General features: G+C 35.7%; 2 protein-coding genes across 7 annotated transcripts; both read right to left on the bottom strand.

Annotated features, from left to right (window-relative positions):
- Positions 1 to 2254: 2254 nt before the first annotated feature.
- LOC145028989 (calcium-dependent protein kinase 24-like) lies at positions 2255 to 5276 on the bottom strand. Its single transcript, XM_078977655.1, has 8 exons — positions 4699 to 5276; positions 4224 to 4347; positions 3838 to 3981; positions 3568 to 3720; positions 3375 to 3490; positions 3117 to 3287; positions 2803 to 3036; positions 2255 to 2728 (listed from the first exon to the last, which is right to left on the bottom strand). Exons 1-8 carry the CDS (start codon positions 5221 to 5223, stop codon positions 2582 to 2584), a joined length of 1614 nt encoding a protein of 537 aa, XP_078833781.1. The 5' UTR covers positions 5224 to 5276; the 3' UTR covers positions 2255 to 2581.
- A 1322-nt stretch (positions 5277 to 6598) lies between these two features.
- On the bottom strand, positions 6599 to 20836 carry LOC145031313 (uncharacterized). Of its 6 annotated transcripts, none has more exons than XM_078979836.1 (9): positions 20607 to 20836; positions 20455 to 20503; positions 20184 to 20260; positions 19195 to 19258; positions 8346 to 8440; positions 8019 to 8263; positions 7612 to 7944; positions 7426 to 7524; positions 6599 to 7183 (listed from the first exon to the last, which is right to left on the bottom strand). In XM_078979836.1, exons 8-9 carry the CDS (start codon positions 7444 to 7446, stop codon positions 6761 to 6763), a joined length of 444 nt encoding a protein of 147 aa, XP_078835962.1. In that variant the 5' UTR covers positions 7447 to 7524; positions 7612 to 7944; positions 8019 to 8263; positions 8346 to 8440; positions 19195 to 19258; positions 20184 to 20260; positions 20455 to 20503; positions 20607 to 20836; the 3' UTR covers positions 6599 to 6760. The 6 variants fall into 6 exon arrangements, with proteins under 6 accessions (XP_078835962.1, XP_078835963.1, XP_078835965.1 ...); XM_078979837.1 differs by having other exon boundaries at positions 7612 to 7941; XM_078979839.1 differs by having other exon boundaries at positions 7612 to 7922.
- Positions 20837 to 22430: the final 1594 nt, after the last annotated feature.

Here is a 22430-nt window from a genome sequence, read left to right as displayed (position 1 = left end):
TATAAAAATAGGTTTGGATTATTTGTGTGATATCTCCTAAAAAATCAATTAAGAAATTAAAAGTAAGCCTAAAATATAAAAACAAGTTTGGATTATTTGTTCTTTAATCACATTTATATTAAAGTTTAAACTAGTTACATTATGTATGAAAGTTTAAAATATATATAATATAATAATATTATATTTTATTCGTAAGAATTTTTTAAAGAAAAAAGTTAAAATCATAACTTTGATATATTTTTTTATAACTTTTTAATAAATATATTATCTAAATAAAAATATCCATTCATGACACGTGTCCGATCTAAGTTGTGATTTTTTATTGCCAATCAACGTCTTCTTACTTAGATTATTTATATTCTTGTATTTTCTACATTTTTTAATGTCTGTTATACAGAATACCGGTTGCAATTTATTATCGATAAACATGTTTTTAGGGGAGTGAGAAATGAGCAAAAATACAATAGCAACATAAATATATAAAATATTATAACTATTAATAACACAATAGAATACTTCAACTAAAGTTCTAAAGAATTTACACATGAGTTTGGTTAAAAAAAATTACTCAAACACCTGAAATATGCTTGAGTTGAGCTTCACAAGGAAAGTATCACAACCTACTCAAAAACATGATGTCAATTTTTTTTAATAAAATGGTTTTTTTCTATGAACTACAATTAAGAACTGATATTATTTTTCCTATAAATGTGATTAAAGGACAAATAAATAATATTAAAATGAGTGTAACTAGTTTTTGACAAATTATAACTTTATAGTATAATTTAGGGTTACTTTTAATTTCTTAATTGATTTTTTTAAGAGAAATCACACAAATAGTCCAAACCTATTTTTTTAAGTAGAAATTTCATATACAAAAACTTTAAAAGAAAGTTTTTATATAGAAAAAATAAGATTTTTAAGTGAAAATATGTTTTTTTTTTTTTTTTTTTTTTTTTTTTTTTGTATAAATATGAGTTTATAAAGAAAAAACATATTAGAAACAAATTTTTGAGAAAAAAAGTTGTAAAAAACTAAAGTTAGGATGAATTCATAATAAAATTCTAAAATTTAGGCAAAAAGGGTAAATTTTGGAGCAAATTTGTAAAAAAAAAATTATAATCTGGGCCAAAAGTGTAAATTTTGGACCAAATTTGTAATGAATTTTGAAATCTGGGTCAAAAATATAATTTTTGAAAGTTGGATGACCTGTTGACCGGATCAAAGGGTTAAATTGAATACGATTACCGGTATTTGAGACTTAATTGAATAAACAAAATATATAAGGACTAAATCGATTATGAAGCTAATATGTAGGGATTTTATTGCAGTTTTTCCTTAAGTATACTATAAATTTCGTTTAAATTACTCCAGTTAAAAAACAATATATTTTTTTATTTTGATTTTATAAAAAAACATTCATAAAGAACGCATTGATATAAAGATCCTAAGTGAAAATGTATTACTTTTTAACATGATTAATCTAAGTGAAAGTCGTAGTAGATTCAAATATTAATGTATGGATATTAAGATTGTTAAAATCTATGATCATTTGAAACACTTTCGATGTTCAGAACACCAGATCTAAACCAAACCACAAGAACTTAATAACCAAGCAGCTGAGGCTACAGTGACGATAAACATGAACATTCACAAACACCTTATTAATGATTGTCTCACGTAACGGTCGTGAGAAAAACCTAAAAAAATCGGTTATAAGTATTGAATGAGTACAAAAACAACAGTGATTTATTCTGAAAAAGAATATCTTATAAAGACTAAATGTATAAAATAATATTAAGGACTAAATGGTATAAAATAAGAAATATATTACATTTTTAAGTCAATTTTTCTGGTTTACCTGAAGTAACTGATCATAAAAACTATATGTATATACTTAAAACAAATTGAAAGAGTAAATTTAAACGAAAAAAACTCGATAACTAAATATATACAAATCTAAAAATATATTATCTTTTTAATTCATTATCACCTTTTACTAACTTCAACATACTTCAACATTTCCTCCCGATCTATCAGCCACATATTTTTTTCCTACACATGCACATAGTGACATACATATACCTAATATAAACATCAATATTTTTTTTGGATCATATTACCTAAATATAGTTTAATGTAGGAGAGTTTTAAAAATAGGCGTATAGATATGGCTAATACCTACCTCAGTGACAACATGTCGAGCAATACTTTTTTTTTTTTTTTTACTATAAGCCACCTATACTTTTTTTTTTCTTAGAAATCGTTTCATTTTATCGCATATTTTGTAATGAACTTGGGATGTGTTCGGCATTTGATGTGCTTTATTATTTAGCTCATAAAAAACCTCGGAAGGTTATTATGATTGATCCCATGTCCAAAATAGAGAGATAACCCAAGAAAACAACTAAAAGCTTACGAACTCAGGTAAGGTTTTACACATTGAGGTACAACTCTAATTGCACGAAGGTGCAAGTCGATCGATATAGCATCGTTGTTTTCGGATTCGTCAAAGGTTTTGCTTGTTTTAAGCCGTTTTCCATCAAATTACAAATATCTACCACCCAAAAACGTATCCCATTCAGTCTCCTGATTTTATCGAATTATCTTTGAACATCTTCATGCTTATTGCATGAAGCTTCGCTCTCGAATACTGCCGAGAAGACATCTTCCAATCCATTCCTGTCGTCATCATGGCCGCAAATTCCGGGTAACTAATCCGACCATCCTACATCACAAAAGAACCGATAAGATTTTTTAGGTCAAATCTTGCATGTATTCATTTGACTTGTGAAGTCAAACCTTATCTAGGTCAGCATCGATTATAATTTCGTGAACCATTTTTTCGTTGTGTGGATTCATGTGTCCATCGAACAAACATTCTTTCAACTCATCAAACTCGATGTATCCATTTCGGTTCTTGTCAAAATGCCGGAATGCTTGTCGGAGTTGTTCTTCGTTGCTAATCTTTTTTAGATGCACCACAATCGTTAGAAACTCCTCGCAGTTTAGCACCCCTTTTTGATCAAGATCGGCCTTTCAAACAAGAAATGCACATAAATTAGTTGATCTAACGACTAATGACTAATCAACATGCATCTTTTTCAATAACTCACAGCTTCCATGAACATTTGAATATCAGGATCATCAACGGGGTGATCACCGATTGAACTTAGGCCATCTTTGAGCTCTTCGAAAGTGAGTGCACCGTTTTTGTCTTTGTCCATGTCATTGAACATCTTTTTCAATCCATCCATTTGTTCGTTTGGCAAATTTTCTGCTACGAGCTGATTTAATTGGATGAAAACCGAATAAAATGTCTTGTATTTTGAGTTTTGAGGTCAACTCGATAATCCTATAGTCAAATAACTTACACGGATGACTTTCTTTTTGAACTTGTTCATCAAAGAAAACTGTTGTATTCTTGATCGAACGTTTTCTCCCAAAGGAATATTAGGTGCCTTATCCGCATTTTGTATCCAGTTGCTTCCTATGGACATGTGAGTAATTATTAAAACTTAGTGTGCTAGTGTGAAATGTACAAATTTAAAAGCATAAGGTACATACCAAGGACTTGTTCAACTTTAAGACGTTTGTGTGGACTAGGTTCCAACATGCCCTTGACGAGATTTTTGGCATCCTCGGAGACAAGTGGCCAATGATCTCTACGGAAATTTATATCGCCTTTTATGATCGCGTGTGCAATTCCTTCTTCGGTTTCTGTTCTAGTTACATCGAACCCCTCCATATATAAGAAGTTGTGCAAGTATACCCCTCAACTTTCATATTTAACAAAAAGATCCACATATTATCTTGAAAAAAATTATTTGTAATTACCTGCCCAAAAAGGAGGAACTCCACATAATAATATATATAGAATGACCCCAGCACTCCAAATATCAACTTCTGCTCCATAATTCCGTCTAAGAACCTCTGGAGCCATGTAATATGGACTTCCCACAATTTCCTTAAACCGATGCTCTAGCACCAAAACATGACACATTAATTTATAACTTAATTAACAAACAACAAACATTAGATAGGTTTTTTAGGCCTCGGGTATTATGTAGGACAATACATGATATTGTAATTTGTTTTGATGTGCAAATTCCCTTCAAGTTCACCATCAAAAGTAGTCATTGTCCAATTAATCCAGCCAATCCAATCCAATCCACTACTATCAAGTCATGTCCAATCTAACAAAGACAACTTTAAAGACTTACCAGGTTTGAAGAAGATGGAAAGACCAAAATCAATTGCTTTTAGGGGAGCGTTTTCGCCTCGGTTAGCGTATAAGAAGTTCTCCGGTTTCAAATCTCTATGTATTACCCCATGCTTGTGGCATACCTACAAAAGCATACATAACCTAACAACTGTTTTTATTTAACGACAATACGTATATGGAGACCTCTTTTACAATAATAAAAGGGCCTTATATTGCGTATGTAAATAAGGTCTAAACTCATGTGTCTCGAAAATGGAACATCTCAATTTTGCGATAGAAAACCCCTAGATGTTTTGTGACGGTTTTTTGTCGAAATTGTTGGTGTAAGTCAAAGCGCATTCAAGGCTCATTTTTTAGAACGAGGGTCGTTTCTGTTTCTAGTTCAAATTAAATGAACCATGCATATACGTTTCTTCATTTTTGGCTATAACTACATCTGTCGCGTTATCTGAATTTAAGAGAAATGTATTAACCTGAACAACTTCAACGATGGTTTTGGTAACAAGAGCAGCAGCTCTTTCGGTATAATGACCTTTTCTAACGATCCTATCAAACAATTCACCTCCCTCGCAAAGTTCCATTACCAAATAAATAGCCTCTTTGTCCTCGAACACATCTCTATACCTCACAATATTAGGGTGTGGTGGCAAGTGTCTCATAATCTCAACCTCCCTCCTTACGTCTTCAATGTCAACCTCTGTCCTCAACCTGCTCTTTGATATCTTCTTGCATGCAACCTTCTCCCCGCTCACCTTATCTTGACATTCATACGTCACCCCAAACTCACCTCTTCCAAGCTCTCCCCCAAAACGATACCACCGGAATATATTGTTACCGGAGGATTCCCTGATTACGTGAGGTCGCCGGAGGTTTGTGCAGGAGGCATGTAGTTTAGTTGTTTTATGATCATGATCATGATCGTGTGAGTGTATGGGTTTGACATTGTTCTTGGTCCTCTTGATTAGTTTTTTGTTGGCAATGGACATGCAACCCCCCATGGGAATAATGGTGTTTTTGTTATGATATTTTTGATGCAGATTTAGGGTTTCAGTTTGGGGGTAGCATGAGAGGATCAAAGAATGATCATTTGAAAATGATATTAGGAAAATGGAGCGAGTGAAAACCCTAATTTTGTGGAGAAATTGTTTGTTTGTGGTTTTGATTACGTTATCTTTTTTATTTTTTTTTTATTTTTTTTTTAATATAACATAATAACAATGTTATATGACAAAAATCCAGACCTAAACAATAGATGACAAGAATCTCTAGTTCTAAATTAAGCTATATAGTAGTTTATAAGTAACGCCTTATTAGGAATTTAACAAGGGTAATGAATTTTGCATCTTCTTCATTCACAATATTGAAGTATTTTTTTGTTAGTTTTTTAATATTTTTAATATTAAACATTTAAACTCTTTTTTTTTTTGTTCATAAAATATCAAGTTGACCGATTATTGGAGGTTCATTCGGTTCTTGACGACCATGGCATCTATTGTCAACATAATTTTTCCGGCAACTCCTTCCATCCAAAAATACACTTTACTCTTCTCGTTTCCCTCTCCTCTCTAGTTTCTCTCTCTAAGTTTCTAGAACACACAAACCCATAGGATTTCTTGGACACAAACATCACTGATTGTCTTTTTCACTGTATCATCCTAAATTTAAAATTTTATTTTATTTGAAAAGAATGTTTTAGATCATAATTTTGAAAGTTTAATTATAAAAATTCACTACAACAAACGAGACGTATAGGGACGACAAATGTCGTCTCTATAGGTTCAAAAAATCATCCCCATATGTGGTTGGGGCGATATGTCGTCCCTATAACTTTCGTTTCTATAACCCCGTCGCAATAGATCTGTATTGCCGTCACTAAAATACTCGTCGCGATAGGTAGCCTTTGGTGACGATATGTCGCCCTATTTTGATTTGTCGCTATAGGTTGCTGGTCTCCTTTGGTAAAGCTATAGGGACCACATGTCGTCTCTATAGATTTATCTATAAAAGCAACCCGTCGTCTCCACAAATACAACCATAGAGACGACTTGGCGCCTCCATAGATAAACCTATGGAGACACATGTCGTCCTCATAGATGTACCAATAGACACAATTAATCGTCTCCATAGATGGATGCAAACTAGGCAGCACTCACCCTATAACAACGGTGATTCGTCATGGTTGATGTATCTGTAGAGACGACATGTCGTCTCTATTGATACGCCTATAAAAACAACATGTCGTCTCTATAGGTATCTGTAGAGATGATATGTCGTCTCTATAGGTATGACCTTGTCATCTCTGTAGATATATCCATATAGCTCCTTTTAACCACTATAATTTCCCAAATTTTAAAAAAAAGTATATTTACAAAATAGCTAAATCGGTAAATTTAATTGCAAAATATTAAAATACAATATAATCTCAAAACATTAAAATATAATACAATCTCAAAACATTTACCAAAACATTCATTTGAAATGTATAAAAGTTTCATAGAAATACAAATACTACCTAATTTAATCACTAGAAGTTTGCTAATCGGTACTTTGATCATCATCACTTTGGGCATCATCACTTTGAGCATCATCACTTTGAGTATCATCATTATATATCACTTGTCTGTTCGGAAGTTGTATCTGTGAGAGATCAATATTGAATTGAACCGGCGGTGGAGGTTTGGTGTTTGGATTTTGAGACATGAACATTTGTTGCATTTGTTGATTAAATTGTTGAGTCAATTGTTGAGTCAACTGAAGAGCAAATGCATTGAGGTCTACATTATTTGTTGAAGGAGCCGAGATATTATAAGGTGCTATATTTTTCACTTTTCGACCAACACCTCGTGTGTGACCTCTCCTTTCTCCAAGTACACAAGCCAAACATTCTAGCTGTTTGACTTTTGATTCATCACCACCAACCTCATCCAACATTTTCTTATACTCATTTTCAATTTTAACCTACAACAAAAAAACAATAAACATACATTAGTTTTTTTTAACTAAAAATCGGCAGCATAACGACTATAAAGAAAACAACCAACCTATCCAATTATAATTAATAAGAACAATAAGTCTAAAATTTCATCATACCTATCATAGCAATCTACTTTCGACATATTTAATGTATTTTTAAATAGAAATATAAGCAATATAGGTAATCCACTTTTAATACCATAATAACATAGAAACTTTTTACTTACCCAATCTTGTTGTGCTCGCATGTTGCACCATCCACGACCTTCTTTATAGTGACTCTTCTTCCAACCCTCAATATAATTCACCTTTCCTGTTACTTTTCTCTATATAGAATTAGAAAAAAAAAAACTATGATTAAGATTTCATATAACTGTTAATAAATCCTTAAATAATACTAAAAATAAACTTACCTCCTTAAACCGTTTTTGGGAATAGGGTTCACTCCCATGTGAACTTGGATAAAGTTGTTTTCCTCTGTTCTCACTATTTTTTACAGATTTTCCCTTCCATTTTTCATTTGTGTAAAGCTTGTCGATAACTTTTCCCCACTCTTTTTCAGACTGTGTCCCTGGGGGATTTCTCTTTACGATGTCTACATCCTTATAGCCTCCCACTGCAACAAAATGTTCCTTTAACTTCCCTTTCCGACACTTGTAACACGATGCACAATCACTGTCGATTCCTTAAATCATTTGATTCCAGAAAGGTGCGTCTCGGAAAGCTTCAATATCAAAATAATTCTACTAAAGAAAGGATTATTACACATCTAAAAATTATAAGATTTAAATAAAAATAAAACATTATATTGTATACTTACATGCACTTCGAGATAAACTTTGTTTTTGAATTTTGCAGGGACGTCTTTCCAACTTGGATAGTAAAAAGGGACAAATTTTGCAACACTATTTGAGACACACCGTATGTAAACTTGGTAATTGTCTCCACAAAACTTAAATTGTTTTCCTGTAAGTTCAATTTCAAGTGGTAGTGGCCCTTTGTTTTTATCAAACATTCGTTCCAAATTTATGTTTCGTCCATTCATACGAGTTTTCTTTTGCTTTGCTACATTAATTGAAAAGTTAATATGTTAAAAATATATTCAATATGAAGACATATTTTATCATAAGAAGTTACTTTAACTTACATGACTCACAGGATGTTGGGATCTTCTGTGGACGTCGGGGAGGTTCATTCCCACCATCGCTCCGTGCAACATGTGTAACGCCCGAGTTTTCAGGGCTAAGCATTTTTGTCAATGTAATAGCCTAGGTCAACTATTATAACTCTTTTTGAAGTAATAAATATGAAATATTTGAGTATTATGTGAATTATGTGTGTTTATGTGTTTATTATTTAATTATAAATGTATAATTAATAAAGAATAAAAATGAGCGTCAAAATTAAAGTATGAGATAATCCCGATATCTCTACATAAAGTTGTAGAATATGTCTCAAGGTTTCCGTACATATAAAGAATGCCGAAATCCGAGCTATAACGAAGAAGTTATGGCCCGCCGAAGTTTTACGGCAAAACCGGCACGACACCGGGAGACGTAAATAGTGAATTTACGATAGAAGACTTTTTAGCCTTAGCAATCTAAACAAAAATCGTAGAATATGTTAAACTAAGAACATTGATAAAAAGAACGCCCAAATCTGACTTCGTATGAAGAAGTTATGATTTTTCTAAGATTCGGCTTAACAGTGCACGACCTGAAACTCGAATTTTAGTTCAAGCGGTTTTTGGCTTACGCAACGTAAATGAGAGTTGAAGATCTCATTAATAGGAAATCAACGGTAAAAAAACAGACAAAAACAGAGTCCGTATGTAGAAGTTATTAATTTTACGCAGACGTTTAACAGTATAATCTCCTTGTACTGTTAAATTTAAGATCGGTCGAGAATTAGCTGACGGTGTCAAAATGAAAGTTGTAGATCTTATTATTACCTACGCATGGATATAAAGAACGTCAAAAACGGAGATCGTATGTGAAAGTTACGGATTTTAGAAGTCGGAAGTGTGCTGTGCGAAAATGGGTGATGTGGCACAATCTTGGCCATTGCTTTCTCCCCAAGGCTTGCCACCAGATGGTGACATGTGGCACCAAGTTCAGCCACATTTCACCCTATAAATACCACCTCTCCCACCCTCATTTTCTTCACACCTTTCTCATTCTTTTTTCTCTTTACTCTCTCTCTCTCTCTCTCTCTCTCTCTCTCTAGAACCTCTCTCTAGCCCTGAAATCCCCCGAAAAGCCTAGGGAACCTCCCTAGCACGAGGCGGAAGCCCCGGAGTGCTCGAAGGCTCCGAGAAGAAGAGCTTTTCGGCTCGGGAACGCTGCTCCAAGCAAAGCCCGGTTTTCTATAAAACCCGCTGTAAGTGAGCTACGCCTACGTTATTTTTAATATAGCTTTTATTTAATTATAGTAACGTTATTAGGAACTTATAATAAATACTTGGGCTATTATTATGGGTTATATAAGTATTTTTTGACGCTTATATAATAATAATAATAGCTAGACTATTAATTAGTCTCGACGAATAATAAACTAAACTCTAGTGGTAATAATACTAGGTTTCGTCGAAGAAAATTCTTTTTAAGAAGCGAAGCGCTGTCTGAGTTCGGAATCACCACCTTTTCAGGTGAGTGCATAGTTACTTTCAGCTTACACATAGATATGAAGTATTTAATATAAATTACGTGCTATGTGTGCATATTATCTGAATACTTGCTATCTATGCTGGATGAACGTTTTATACATGTTTTCAAAGATTTAAACTGTATATGTATTTTATATCTACAAAATGTGTTGGGTAAAACATGGGTAGATGTAATAGTTGTTGTGTGACAAAATAAAATAATGAGAGGCCTCGTTATAGATGTTATTGATGATCCAACCATCTAGCGGAGTATAGATGACGACCACGGACTATTCTAGACAGTCCAGTGGAACACTAGCAGACTCGCAACCTGTAGGTGTTTATTTGAACTGTGTGTTTATTTGAACCGTGTGCTCACCAGATGTACTCCATCCCCCACATGTTTGCCTATTAGGACATTTATTGCTGAGGAATCCCCTTAGCAGTAGTGTCCGTCCCGATGATGATCCTTAGGCTAGGTCCCTTGTGATAGGTGTTTAGGGACGTAAAGTGAGGATAACGGGAACGGGTAATCGGGTTATTGTTGGTTGATGAAATTAATAAACTTATTTATTGTGGGTTGAAAACCCTATGTGCTCACCAGGCTCCCAAGCCTGACCCACTCAGTTTTTATGTATTACAGGTAGTGGCGCATGAGCATAGGTGTGATGTTTTGGACGAGGGATTACGGATATAGGCCTGTAGATATTAAATAATGTAGTAAGGCTTATAGTGTACTGTTTATACTTTTGATCTGTACGAACATGACATCCCGAGTCTTTTAATGAAACACAATTCTATGGAAATGCTTTTGATAAATCTTTATCATATTATTGTTTTGGGACAAATTCTGCAACCCTTTTATTAAAAGATAACTCTGATTTTGAAATAAAGTATAAACAAAACCGGTCTTTTCTGGTCTTGATTTTGGGGATGTCACAGTTGGTATCAGAGCATTAGTTTAAGCGAACTAGGAATTTTGTAAGATTTCTAGACTTAAACTTAGAATGCTAAGCGATGATTGTGAGATGTGAGCACTAGCTTATTTTAGGAATTATGCCTAAAATGCTTTTATGTGCTAAATGCTTTGTGCCTAATATGCTGTTAATTGTTCGGATCTATGGTCTGTTGCCGACCGGATCTGGAAACCTTATATGTTTAGGATTCTAAATGTACGAGTACGATATTAGAACTAGCATGTAAACGTTTCAGAGAGATAATGATGATTTGAACATCAGTCCTAAATAAAGATCTAAATTCACCTTATTCGGTGAATAGATCAAGATGGCAAGGACCCGTAGCGGAAACGTGAATGCAAATGGGAACATAAACCAACCCCCAGTAATCGAACAAATACCAGTTGTAGTAGCCGCTGTTGAGCCAATAACAATGGCCGGAGTTCAAACGATGATCCAGGCAATGTTGGATTGTCAAATGGAGGAAACCAGACTCTTGCTCCAACAAAATCGAGAGGAAGCAACTATTCAGATCGAACAGCCCGAGTGAAACGAAGGGCAGATTGAGGAGGGAAACTACAGTGGGACTGTTGGTCAAGCCAACCCACCAATAGTTCAACAAAACAACCAGGGTGACGAAGTCGAGAGGAATGGATGCAAGTACAAGGATTTTCTGACTTGCAATCCATCGACTTTCACTGGAAAGGAAGATCCAATCGGGGTCATGGATTGGATCTCGGAGATGGAGTTAGCTTTCATGACGTGCAGTTGCAGAGGAAAGCTACAGACCACGTTTGCAGTACGTCAGTTTCGAGGAGGCGCTGTACGTTGGTGGAATACCTTGGGGAAGACTTTAAGCCCCAACAAGCCCCTGCAACTGACATGGGCAGAATTTCTGGTGCAATTCAAACGAAAATACTGCTCGGCTCAAAACCTGCTAGAGTTAGAGAACCAGTTTCTAACCCTGAAGAAGGGAAGCATGTCAATCGATGAATACACGAACAACTTCACAGAAAAGATGGAGTTTGCCTTGCGTCTTGTTTCGGATGAGCTGACGAAAATTGATAAGTACGCAAAGGGACTTCCATGGGAGTACGCGGTGCCAGTACGTCAGGCACCTACTTTAGAGGCAGCTATCTGGGCTGCCAAGTCTGTGGAGGACATGATTAAGGGAAGAGCTGCCAGCAAAATCGAGGTTGGCGAGAAGAGGAAATTTGAAGGGTCTGCTAAACCCAACAAAAAGAAGAGCAAGTTCGGTTCAAAAAAAATCGGGGGAGGAAACGAATTTAAATGGTGCGAGAAGTGCAAGAAGAAGCACTCGGGAAAATGTGGCGATGAAGTAACCTGCTACAAGTGTGGGAAAACAGGGCACTATGCCAATGAGTGCACCACCAACAAGAAGGTGTGTTACGAGTGTCGTGAAGAAGGGCATATTGCTAAGGATTGCCCAAGGAAGAAAGATGCGGGAAGGCCCAATATACCACCAAAGCCAAAGGCGAGAGCCTTTCAGATGACGCTCGAGGCTGCGAAGGAGGCAGCAGATGTCGCTTCAGGTACCTTTCTTGTAAATGGTTTGCCTGCAAATATACTATTTGATTCCGGAGCCAATTACTCCTTTGTGTCGCATAAATTTGGTGGAAGATTAGCATTGCCTGTAGAAAAACTAGATAATTCCTTGATTGTAGAAGTTGCCAGTGGCAAACTCGTACCTGTTAGTAATCGTATTAGGAACATCGTCATTGACCTAAACGGAAACGAATTCCAAGATAAACTATTACCCATAGAGTTAAACGGTTTCGACATCGTTTTGGGTATGGATTGGCTTAGCGCCAACGATGCCGAGATATTATGCCGAAAGAAGATAGTTAGGATAAACCCACCCGGAAAGGAATCATTTATGGTGTACGGGGACAAACGCAGAGTAACTTCTGGAATCATCTCCGTGATGAAAGCCAGGAAATGTTTGTCCAAAGGATGTGCATCATACTTGACATTCGTAATCGATGCTAAGAAAGAAAAGAAAGAGGTGCAGAATATACCGGTTGTGTGCGATTATCCGGAAGTCTTTCCCGAAGATCTTCCCGGATTACCACCTGATAGACAAGTGGAGTTTCGTATAGACTTGTTACCAGGAACAACACCGATAGCAAAGCCACCTTACCGATTAGCACCGACGGAGATGAATGAGCTCATGACACAACTTCAGGAGTTGTTGGACAGCGGATTCATTCGACCTAGTTCATCACCCTGGGGAGCTCCGGTGTTATTCGTGAAGAAGAACGACGGAAGCATGAGGATGTGCATAGACTACCGAGAGCTGAATAAGGCAACGGTGAAGAACAAGTATCCATTGCCGAGGATTGATGACCTATTCGATCAGCTGCAAGGTTCGAGCTACTTCTCAAAGATCGATCTTAGGTCAGGATATCATCAGCTGAAGGTGAGAGAGCAGGATATTGAGAAGACTGCATTCAGAACAAGATATGGACACTACGAGTTCTTGGTTATGTCATTCGGACTAACCAATGCTCCCGCAACATTCATGGATTTGATGAATAGGGTTTGTAAACCATTCCTCGATAAATTTGTGATAGTGTTCATCGACGACATTCTCATATACTCGAAAAGCCAGGAGGAGCATGGCAAGCATCTACGAGAAGTGTTGGAGGTGTTAAAGAAGGAGAAGCTTTTCGCAAAGTTCTCCAAATGCGACTTTTGGATACGAGAAGTCCAATTCTTGGGTCATGTTGTTAACCAAGAAGGAATAATGGTTGACCCCGCCAAGATCGAGGCTGTAATGAAGTGGGAACGTCCGAAGAGTCCCACGGAGGTTCGAAGCTTTCTAGGATTAGCCGGATATTACCGACGATTTATCCAAGGCTTTTCTTCGATAGCTGCTCCATTAACAGCTTTGACCCATAAAGGAGCTACGTATACATGGAGTGAGAAACACGATGAGGCATTCGAGAAGCTAAAGAAGAAGTTATGTGAAGCACCGATACTTTCTCTACCCGATGGAGTTGAAGATTTCGTGGTTTATAGTGATGCATCTGGAGTCGGGTTGGGTTGTGTTCTGACCCAAAGAGAAAAGGTGATAGCATACGCATCTCGACAATTGAAAGAGCACGAAAAGAACTACCCCACTCATGATCTGGAGTTGGCAGCGGTAGTATTTGCCTTAAAGATATGGAGGCATTACCTTTATGGCACGAAGTGCAAGCTCTTCACTGATCATAAGAGTCTCCAGTATCTCTTTAATCAGAAGGAGTTGAACATGAGGCAACGACGTTGGCTAGAGCTTCTCAAGGACTACGACTGTGAGATACTTTACCACCCATGTAAAGCAAATATTGTTGCTAATGCTCTCAGTCGGAAAGTCAATCTTGAAAGAAAAAGGCCAAGAGCGTTAAGAATTGAAGTCGTCTCGACGATTGTGGAAAGTATCAGGAAAGCTCAAGAAGAAGCCTTAGAAAAGAATGACCGAAAGGAAGAACGTTTGGGAAAAACGTTAGTGTTCGGTACAAACAGTCGAGGACTGAAGGTATTCCACGATCGAATCTGGGTACCTAAGACGGGAGGAATAAGAGATCTTCTAATGGAAGAAGCACACAAGACCATGTACTCGATTCATCCCGGTAGCACTAAAATGTATAGGGACCTAAAACCCTACTACTGGTGGCCGATGATGAAGCTCGATGTTGCGAAGTATGTGGCCGAGTGCGTAACATGCGCGAGGGTTAAGGCACAACATCAGAAACCGTATGGGAGTTTAGAACCTTTACCTGTACCCATGGGTAAATGGGAAGACATCACCATGGATTTTGTGACTAAACTGCCCAGAACGAAGAACGGACACGACATGATTTGGGTAGTCGTGGATCGTTTCACCAAGAGTGCACACTTCATAGCCGCCAACGAGAAGTGGTCTATGGATAAGCTCGCAAACGCTTACGTGAAGGAAATTGTAAGACTTCACGGTGTCCCTCTTACGATTGTGTCAGATCTTGATAGTCGTTTCACGTCAAGGTTTTGGAGGAGTCTACAAGAGGAGTTGGGTACAAAGTTGTGTTTGAGTACTACTTACCATCCGAAAACTGATGGTCAGAATGAAAGAACGATTCAGACGTTGGAAGATATGCTGAGAGCATGTACCCTCGAATTCCAAGGGAATTGGGACGAGCACTTACCTCTAGTAGAAGTTTCCTACAACAATAGTTTTCACTCGAACATCAAGATGGCACCTTATTAGGCCTTGTATGGACAGAAGTGTCGTACGCCGTCTTGTTGGCTTGAAGCCGGAGAGAAGCAGTTTATGGGCCCCGAGATAGTCCATGAGACTGCTGAGAAATTGAAGGTGATTAGGGAAATAATGTTAGCAGCTCAGGATCGTCAAAAGGGCTATACTGACAAGAAAAGACGACCGATAACCTTCGAAGTTGGGGATTCCGTTTTACTTAAAGTCTCACCGTGGAAGGGACTTATACGATTTGGGAAACGAGGAAAGTTGAGTCCAAGGTTTATTGGACCGCTCAAAGTTCTTCAGAGGATTGGGAACCAAGCTTACAAGCTGGAATTGCCCGAAGAACTCAATGGTATTCATAACACCTTCCATGTGTGTTATTTGAGGAAATTCATGGGAGATGTTCCCGACATAATTCCAATCTCGGAATTAAGGATGGATGAGAATAAAAGGCTGATCGAAGAGCCTGAGGCAATTATTGACCGTAAGACTAAGAAGTTACGACGCAAGATGGTCGACTTGGTGCTAGTCCGATTGAAACATTCGAATGGGCCGAATCTTACTTGGGAAACAGAGGATGACATGATGAGTCGCTATCCACATCTGTTTGCTGATGCATGATTCCAGGACGGAATCATCCTAAGGGGGAGAGAATTGTAACGCCCGGGTTTTCAGGGCTAAGCATTTTTGTCAATGTAATAGTCTAGGTCAACTATTATAACTCTTTTTGAAGTAATAAATATGAAATATTTGAGTATTATGTGAATTATGTGTGTTTATGTGTTTATTATTTAATTATAAATGTATAATTAATAAAGAATAAAAATAAGCGTCAAAATTAAAGTATGAGATAATCCCGATATCTCTACATAAAGTTGTAGAATATGTCTCAAGGTTTCCGTACATATAAAGAATGCCGAAATCCGAGCTATAACGAAGAAGTTATGGCCCGCCGAAGTTTTACGGCAAAACCGGCACGGCACCGGGAGACGTAAATAGTGAATTTACGATAGAAGACTTTTTAGCCTTAGCAATCTAAACAAAAGTCGTAGAATATGTTAAACTAAGAACATCGATAAAAAGAACGCCCAAATCTGACTTCGTATGAAGAAGTTATGATTTTTCTAAGATTCGGCTTAACAGTGCACGGCCTGAAACTCGAATTTTAGTTCAAGCGGTTTTTGGCTTACGCAACGTAAATGAGAATTGAAGATCTCATTAATAGGAAATCAACGGTAAAAAAACAGACAAAAACAGAGTCCGTATGTAGAAGTTATTAATTTTACGCAGACGTTTAACAGTATAATCTCCTTGTACTATTAAATTTAAGATCGGTCGAGAATTAGCTGACGGTGTCAAAATGAAAGTTGTAGATCTTATTATTACCTACGCGTGGATATAAAGAATGTCAAAAACGGAGGTCGTATGTGAAAGTTACGGATTTTAGAAGTTGGAAGTGTGCTGTGCGAAAATGGGTGATGTGGCACAATCTTGGCCATTGCTTTCTCCCCAAGGCTTGCCACCAGATGGTGACATGTTGCACCAAGTTCAGCCACATTTCACCCTATAAATACCACCTCTCCCACCCTCATTTTCTTCACACCTTTCCCATTCTTTTTTCTCTTTACTCTCTCTCTCTCTAGAACCTCTCTCTAGCCCTGAAATCCCCCGAAAAGCCTAGGGAACCTCCCTAGCACGAGGCAGAAGCCCCGGAGTGCTCGAAGGCTCCGAGAAGAAGAGATTTTCGGCTCGGGAACGCTGCTCCAAGCAAAGCCCGGTTTTCTATAAAACCCGCTGTAAGTGAGCTACGCCTACGTTATTTTTAATATAGCTTTTATTTAATTATAGTAACGTTATTAGGAACTTATAATAAATACTTGGGCTATTATTATGGGTTATATAAGTATTTTTTGACGCTTATATAATAATAATAATAGCTAGACTATTAATTAGTCTCGACGAATAATAAACTAAACTCTAGTGGTAATAATACTAGGTTTCGTCGAAGAAAATTCTTTTTAAGAAGCGAAGCGCTGTCTGAGTTCGGAATCACCACCTTTTCAGGTGAGTGCATAGTTACTTTCAGCTTACACATAGATATGAAGTATTTAATATAAATTACGTGCTATGTGTGCATATTATCTGAATACTTGCTATCTATGCTGGATGAACGTTTTATACATGTTTTCAAAGATTTAAACTGTATATGTATTTTATATCTACAAAATGTGTTGGGTAAAACATGGGTAGATGTAATAGTTGTTGTGTGACAAAATAAAATAATGAGAGGCCTCGTTATAGATGTTATTGATGATCCAACCATCTAGCGGAGTATAGATGACGACCACGGACTATTCTAGACAGTCCAGTGGAACACTAGCAGACTCGCAACCTGTAGGTGTTTATTTGAACTGTGTGTTTATTTGAACCGTGTGCTCACCAGATGTACTCCATCCCCCACATGTTTGCCTATTAGGACATTTATTGCTGAGGAATCCCCTTAGCAGTAGTGTCCGTCCCGATGATGATCCTTAGGCTAGGTCCCTTGTGATAGGTGTTTAGGGACGTAAAGTGAGGATAACGGGAACGGGTAATCGGGTTATTGTTGGTTGATGAAATTAATAAACTTATTTATTGTGGGTTGAAAACCCTATGTGCTCACCAGGCTCCCAAGCCTGACCCACTCAGTTTTTATGTATTACAGGTAGTGGCGCATGAGCATAGGTGTGATGTTTTGGACGAGGGATTACGGATATAGGCCTGTAGATATTAAATAATGTAGTAAGGCTTATAGTGTACTGTTTATATTTTTGATCTGTACGAACATGACATCCCGAGTATTTTAATGAAACACATTTCTATGAAAATGCTTTTGATAAATCTTTATCACATTATTGTTTTGGGACAAATTCTGCAACCCTTTTATTAAAAGATAACTCTGATTTTGAAATAAAGTATAAACAAAACCGGTCTTTTCTGGCCGTGATTTTGGGGATGTCACAACATGTGCCGACATTTATTTGATTGAAATAAATAATAAAAATAAATTAAACAAATATTATAAGCAACAATTAAAACATTGTAAAAACTATCCATTAAATCACTACGAAAGGAAGCAACAATTAATGTACTATAATTATGTATATCATTTACAAATTGTTAACATGTCAAGATATCTTTTGACTGTTTGAGTGATTGTATAGTAACATGTAAAATTATACTAATTAACCTATATTTTCTATCATACTTTCTTGGATACATAAAATTAATTTAATGTTATTATACATTATTGTTTAGGCCTTTGGCTTTTATTTCAATATATATATATATATATATATATATATATATATATATATATATATATATATATATATATATATATATATATATAACATGTCTTGTTTAGCTAGATCCAAAGCTAAAAAGTCAGACAAATGAAAGCTAAACCATGTGCATGTAAATGATCAATACACGATAAGGATCATAAACTATTAACATTCAATTAGCATTGGTGAAAGAGCTATTAATCAAACACCTGTTGACTACTAATATCGAGAAAACGTGTCAAAATCTTTAAAAAGAAGAAAGAGTAAAAAGAAAACAATGCATAATCTTTTTTTCATCTTTTGTATATTTAAAAAAATATATTTGTGTTATTTTGAACACTTTATATTATTTATTAGATTTGATTAATGTTAGACTTCATGTGGTACCTTTTGATCATAATGTGTAAGGGTATTGACTTTTATGTTTTTAGATAACTTCATGAAAACCAAAACTTCAACCCAATGATGTGCTGGTGCTGGTGCTGTTATGTCCTCCATACAGGATGGGACATGGTGTGATAAATTTGAGAAGTTACAAGTTCACAAGAAAGTATCAAAGAGGTTTTTGCATAAATCCCAGTAAAAAAAACAATTCACTACATGACCAAAATGACCTTGTGATTTGTGAATTACTTTGAAAATGATACGTAATAAATATTACTAACATTTAAGATGATGAATTGATAACTTTAAAGAATAAAAGGGTCAATATAAATTCTTCAAATCTGGAGTGGATAAGGAAAGTTTTTTTTATTTTTAAAGGAAATGAGACTTTTAAGTTATTGATAACTTAGTGACTGAAGAGAATGAAAGATTATTAGAATGTGTACCTTTTATAAGGCTTAAACTATATTAACTATTTCAAGAGAGTTTGGCCATACTTCACGCAATGCCCTGCATAATTTTTTACATATAGTCATGCAAGGTATAATTTTTTACATAATTTTTATAAGCACTTTTTTTTGTGTGTTTGGAAAAAGTAATTCTAGTTGGAAAATAACCAAAAGGGGGAGGGATAGAGAGAAAGGAAGGAAAAGAGAGTGTAAGGTTTATCAAGGGTACTATGGTCTTTTTATCTCAAAAAGTTTCAGGGAGTTAGTAGGAAGTGACTTCCTGAACACTCAGCTTAGCATATTGACTTCTTAAGAAGCTGATAAATTTAAACTGCACTAAGAGACCATATTGTCAAACCCAAATTTCAAGACTAGATTCTCAATATCATAAATAAAATAACAACAAACCATTGAAAATTAAAGTTTAAAAAAGGAATGAAACAAAAGAGAAGTCCTAGAAAACAATAAAACCCTTTTCTTCATCTCCAAAACAAGCTCAAAGAATCAAACCACAAACTTAGACCATCAATTAACAAAGTCAAAGATGATAATTGGTTTGACTTTTTTTTAATTCGAACCAAATTGTACTTGAGGAACTTATAGAACATAGTTGATGTACAAAAGAAAACAGACGTCATCTCTTCCATGAAACCCAACACTTTTTTATTTCCAAACATGGGGAAAATTAAATTAAAAAAAAAAAAACTATAGTTTCAATGAATATCAGGGATGATATAAATCAAGACCCATGAAGGTATATACATGCAAGAGGAAGTTCTACAATCAGCAATTCCTTGATTTGAATATAAAACTAAGACTTTATAAAGGGAATTTGCCCTTTATTACTACTGGATTGGAAAACACTAGTGCTAGATTGACTGTTACAGCAGTCAAAGATGGAGGTGAGATTTGTTTGTTTGGTAGCATGGAATTGGAATGGAATCGTTGATTCCACTAGAATTGAAAAAAAAAGTTGTTTGTTTTACCTGATGGAATGGTATTGATAGGTTCCCAAAGCTGCAACTGGAGTCGTTGTTGTTGTACTGCCCTAATTGCTGCTGCCCTGTTCGATATTCACTACGCTGATTAATGGATTTTTTTAAGCAAACATAAGAAAGAAATTGTGATTTCAACGAGATATGAGAATAACAAAGGATTTCAACAATTGAAGTAAATTTGTAAATAACTATTGAAGTAAATTTGTGAATACTATACATGAGATAGCAATTGTGATTATCAATGCTGAAAACAAAATACCTTTTAATAAGCTGGGAAATGTGGGAGCAAATCGCGTCTAAGAGAGAAACTAAGAGAACAATTGTGAAATCATAGAAAATCACGAGTTACAGATGGAGAAGAAGGAACAAAAAAACACACAAATATAGAGATGTTCATGAGCTTCAACGAACCTGTACTGAAAGATAGAGCAAAGATTTGCTTGATTTCTAAGCCATGAATGAACGAGAAATAGAGATGGAGGTGTTAGGGTTAGTGAAGGGGGAAGATGGATCCTCACAAGCTATTCGATGAGCACCCAAGCTACCAGAGAAATCTGAGACCGGAGACCGGAGCCGAACAAACGGAAAAGGAATCTTACCTATGGGGTCGATCAATCGTCCCTATACCCACAAAAAAAACGACACCGTTACGAATTTCCCAGCTAAATAGATTAAAAATAATATTTTTTTGGCATAAAAAGCTATGGGACGACAAGTCCCTATATTTACCCCAAAATTAAAAAATATGTTATTTTCGATTTTGTTATTTATTAGAGCGATATGTCGTCTCTATAGATGTCAAAAGAACGCGCCAACCCTCTATTTTTCCCGCTTAACATGTTGAGACAACAAGTCGTCCATGTATCTTAAAAAGTCAACAAAAAATGGTCAACTCTATAGTGACGATATGTCGTCCCTATAGGCTGCCTATAGTGACGACTTTTGTCGCCCTATAGAGCTCGTCCCTATAGGTACTTATTCTTGTAGTGATCATTTGTAAACGAAAACATTTGTAATTTCGTCCCGTTAAAATTTCCAAAATAAAATATTCCATTTTACTAAAAGGTTTTATAAACCAAAATATGGAATTCGTGATCCCAAATTTACATATCCAAAATGTCATGAGAATGTGAAATGTCATCACAACCACTTCATGTTCTTCACTTTACTCACCTAGAGGGTCCTGAAAACACTAAGAAACAACGGTTAAACATAAAGCTTAGTGAATATACACAATACTTACTCATTATATTAATCATATATATTCACACAAACACATATTCATATAACACATGAATTCTTAGCACTACTTATTGGTACCAACTATGTTCTGTTCCTTGCTCAGGTTCCCCGCAGGGCTTCTCCTCGAAACCATTGCACGTTCACATACACAAATATAACTAACATAATAAACAAGCTAGTGTAACTCACTTGAATCAACAAATTAACTATGAAAAACTGCATGTGCTACTAAGATGAACCCCATCTCTTTGAACACCTACATTCCATACTAATAACATCTACTTAAATCATATTTCAACTATCACTTAATAATACTTTGTATTATACTTAATTTTTTACTTTTAATATTGTTACAACAATCGGTTTGTGGATCGATTTAGTTCTCTTAAACACATTTAATTTTCAAGAATGTTACTTATTAGTATATACTACTTTTTTGGCTTTTTGGGATATAAAATATGCATTCACTACTAGAAAACATCATTTTAATGACGTGCAAACAATGACACACAGTGATTTACGATACGCAAAATCGTGCACCCTAAAAATAATGTCATCTCTTCTAAAATTTGAAAGATAAAGGACACACATTTATGCGTGTCCTGAAATTAGTGTCAGAAAATAAAAAAAAGTAATACGGAGGGAACCTATCATAAAAAGCATGTCATGTAAAGGTGTTGGTTTATATTTTTTTTAATAAGGCTTGTTCTCCATATTTTTTTTGGGAAATGAAATTCCAAAAAAATTAAATACCCCGCCTGATACTCCTTCTTCTCCTTCTAAAATCCTCTTCTAAGAACCCTAAATCATTCATAGCCATTTTCCATTCCCAAAAAAATCAAACATCTCGCCTACTACGACTCCCCAAATCACCCTAAATCATAAATCCCTAAATATTAAGAACCCTAATTTGTTCTTGAGAAATGGTGCCTTAGATCAAAAACTGTGAATTCAACTTTGAATTAGTTTAGGTTCTCTCAATCAAGAACCTCT

The sequence above is a fragment of the Lactuca saligna genome, chromosome 2, assembly GCF_052625555.1.
Source record: "Lactuca saligna cultivar CGN05327 chromosome 2, ASM5262555v1, whole genome shotgun sequence".
NCBI lineage: Eukaryota > Viridiplantae > Streptophyta > Magnoliopsida > Asterales > Asteraceae > Lactuca > Lactuca saligna.
This window is presented reverse-complemented; position numbering and strand designations above follow the sequence as displayed.

Coding starts and splice junctions, on each gene's coding strand:
- LOC145028989 (XM_078977655.1), bottom strand. CDS start 5,223: ATGGGGGGTTGCATGTCCATTGCCAACAAAAAACTAATCAAGAGGACC. Junction 3,721..3,837: donor AGTTCCTCCTTTTTGGGCAG/GTAATTACAAAT, acceptor TAACTAGAACAG/AAACCGAAGAAGGAATTGCA. Junction 3,037..3,116: donor TTCAAATGTTCATGGAAGCT/GTGAGTTATTGA, acceptor CTTGTTTGAAAG/GCCGATCTTGATCAAAAAGG.
- LOC145031313 (XM_078979836.1), bottom strand. CDS start 7,446: ATGCGAGCACAACAAGATTGG. Junction 7,184..7,425: donor TGCGAGCACAACAAGATTGG/GTAAGTAAAAAG, acceptor TTTTTGTTGTAG/GTTAAAATTGAAAATGAGTA.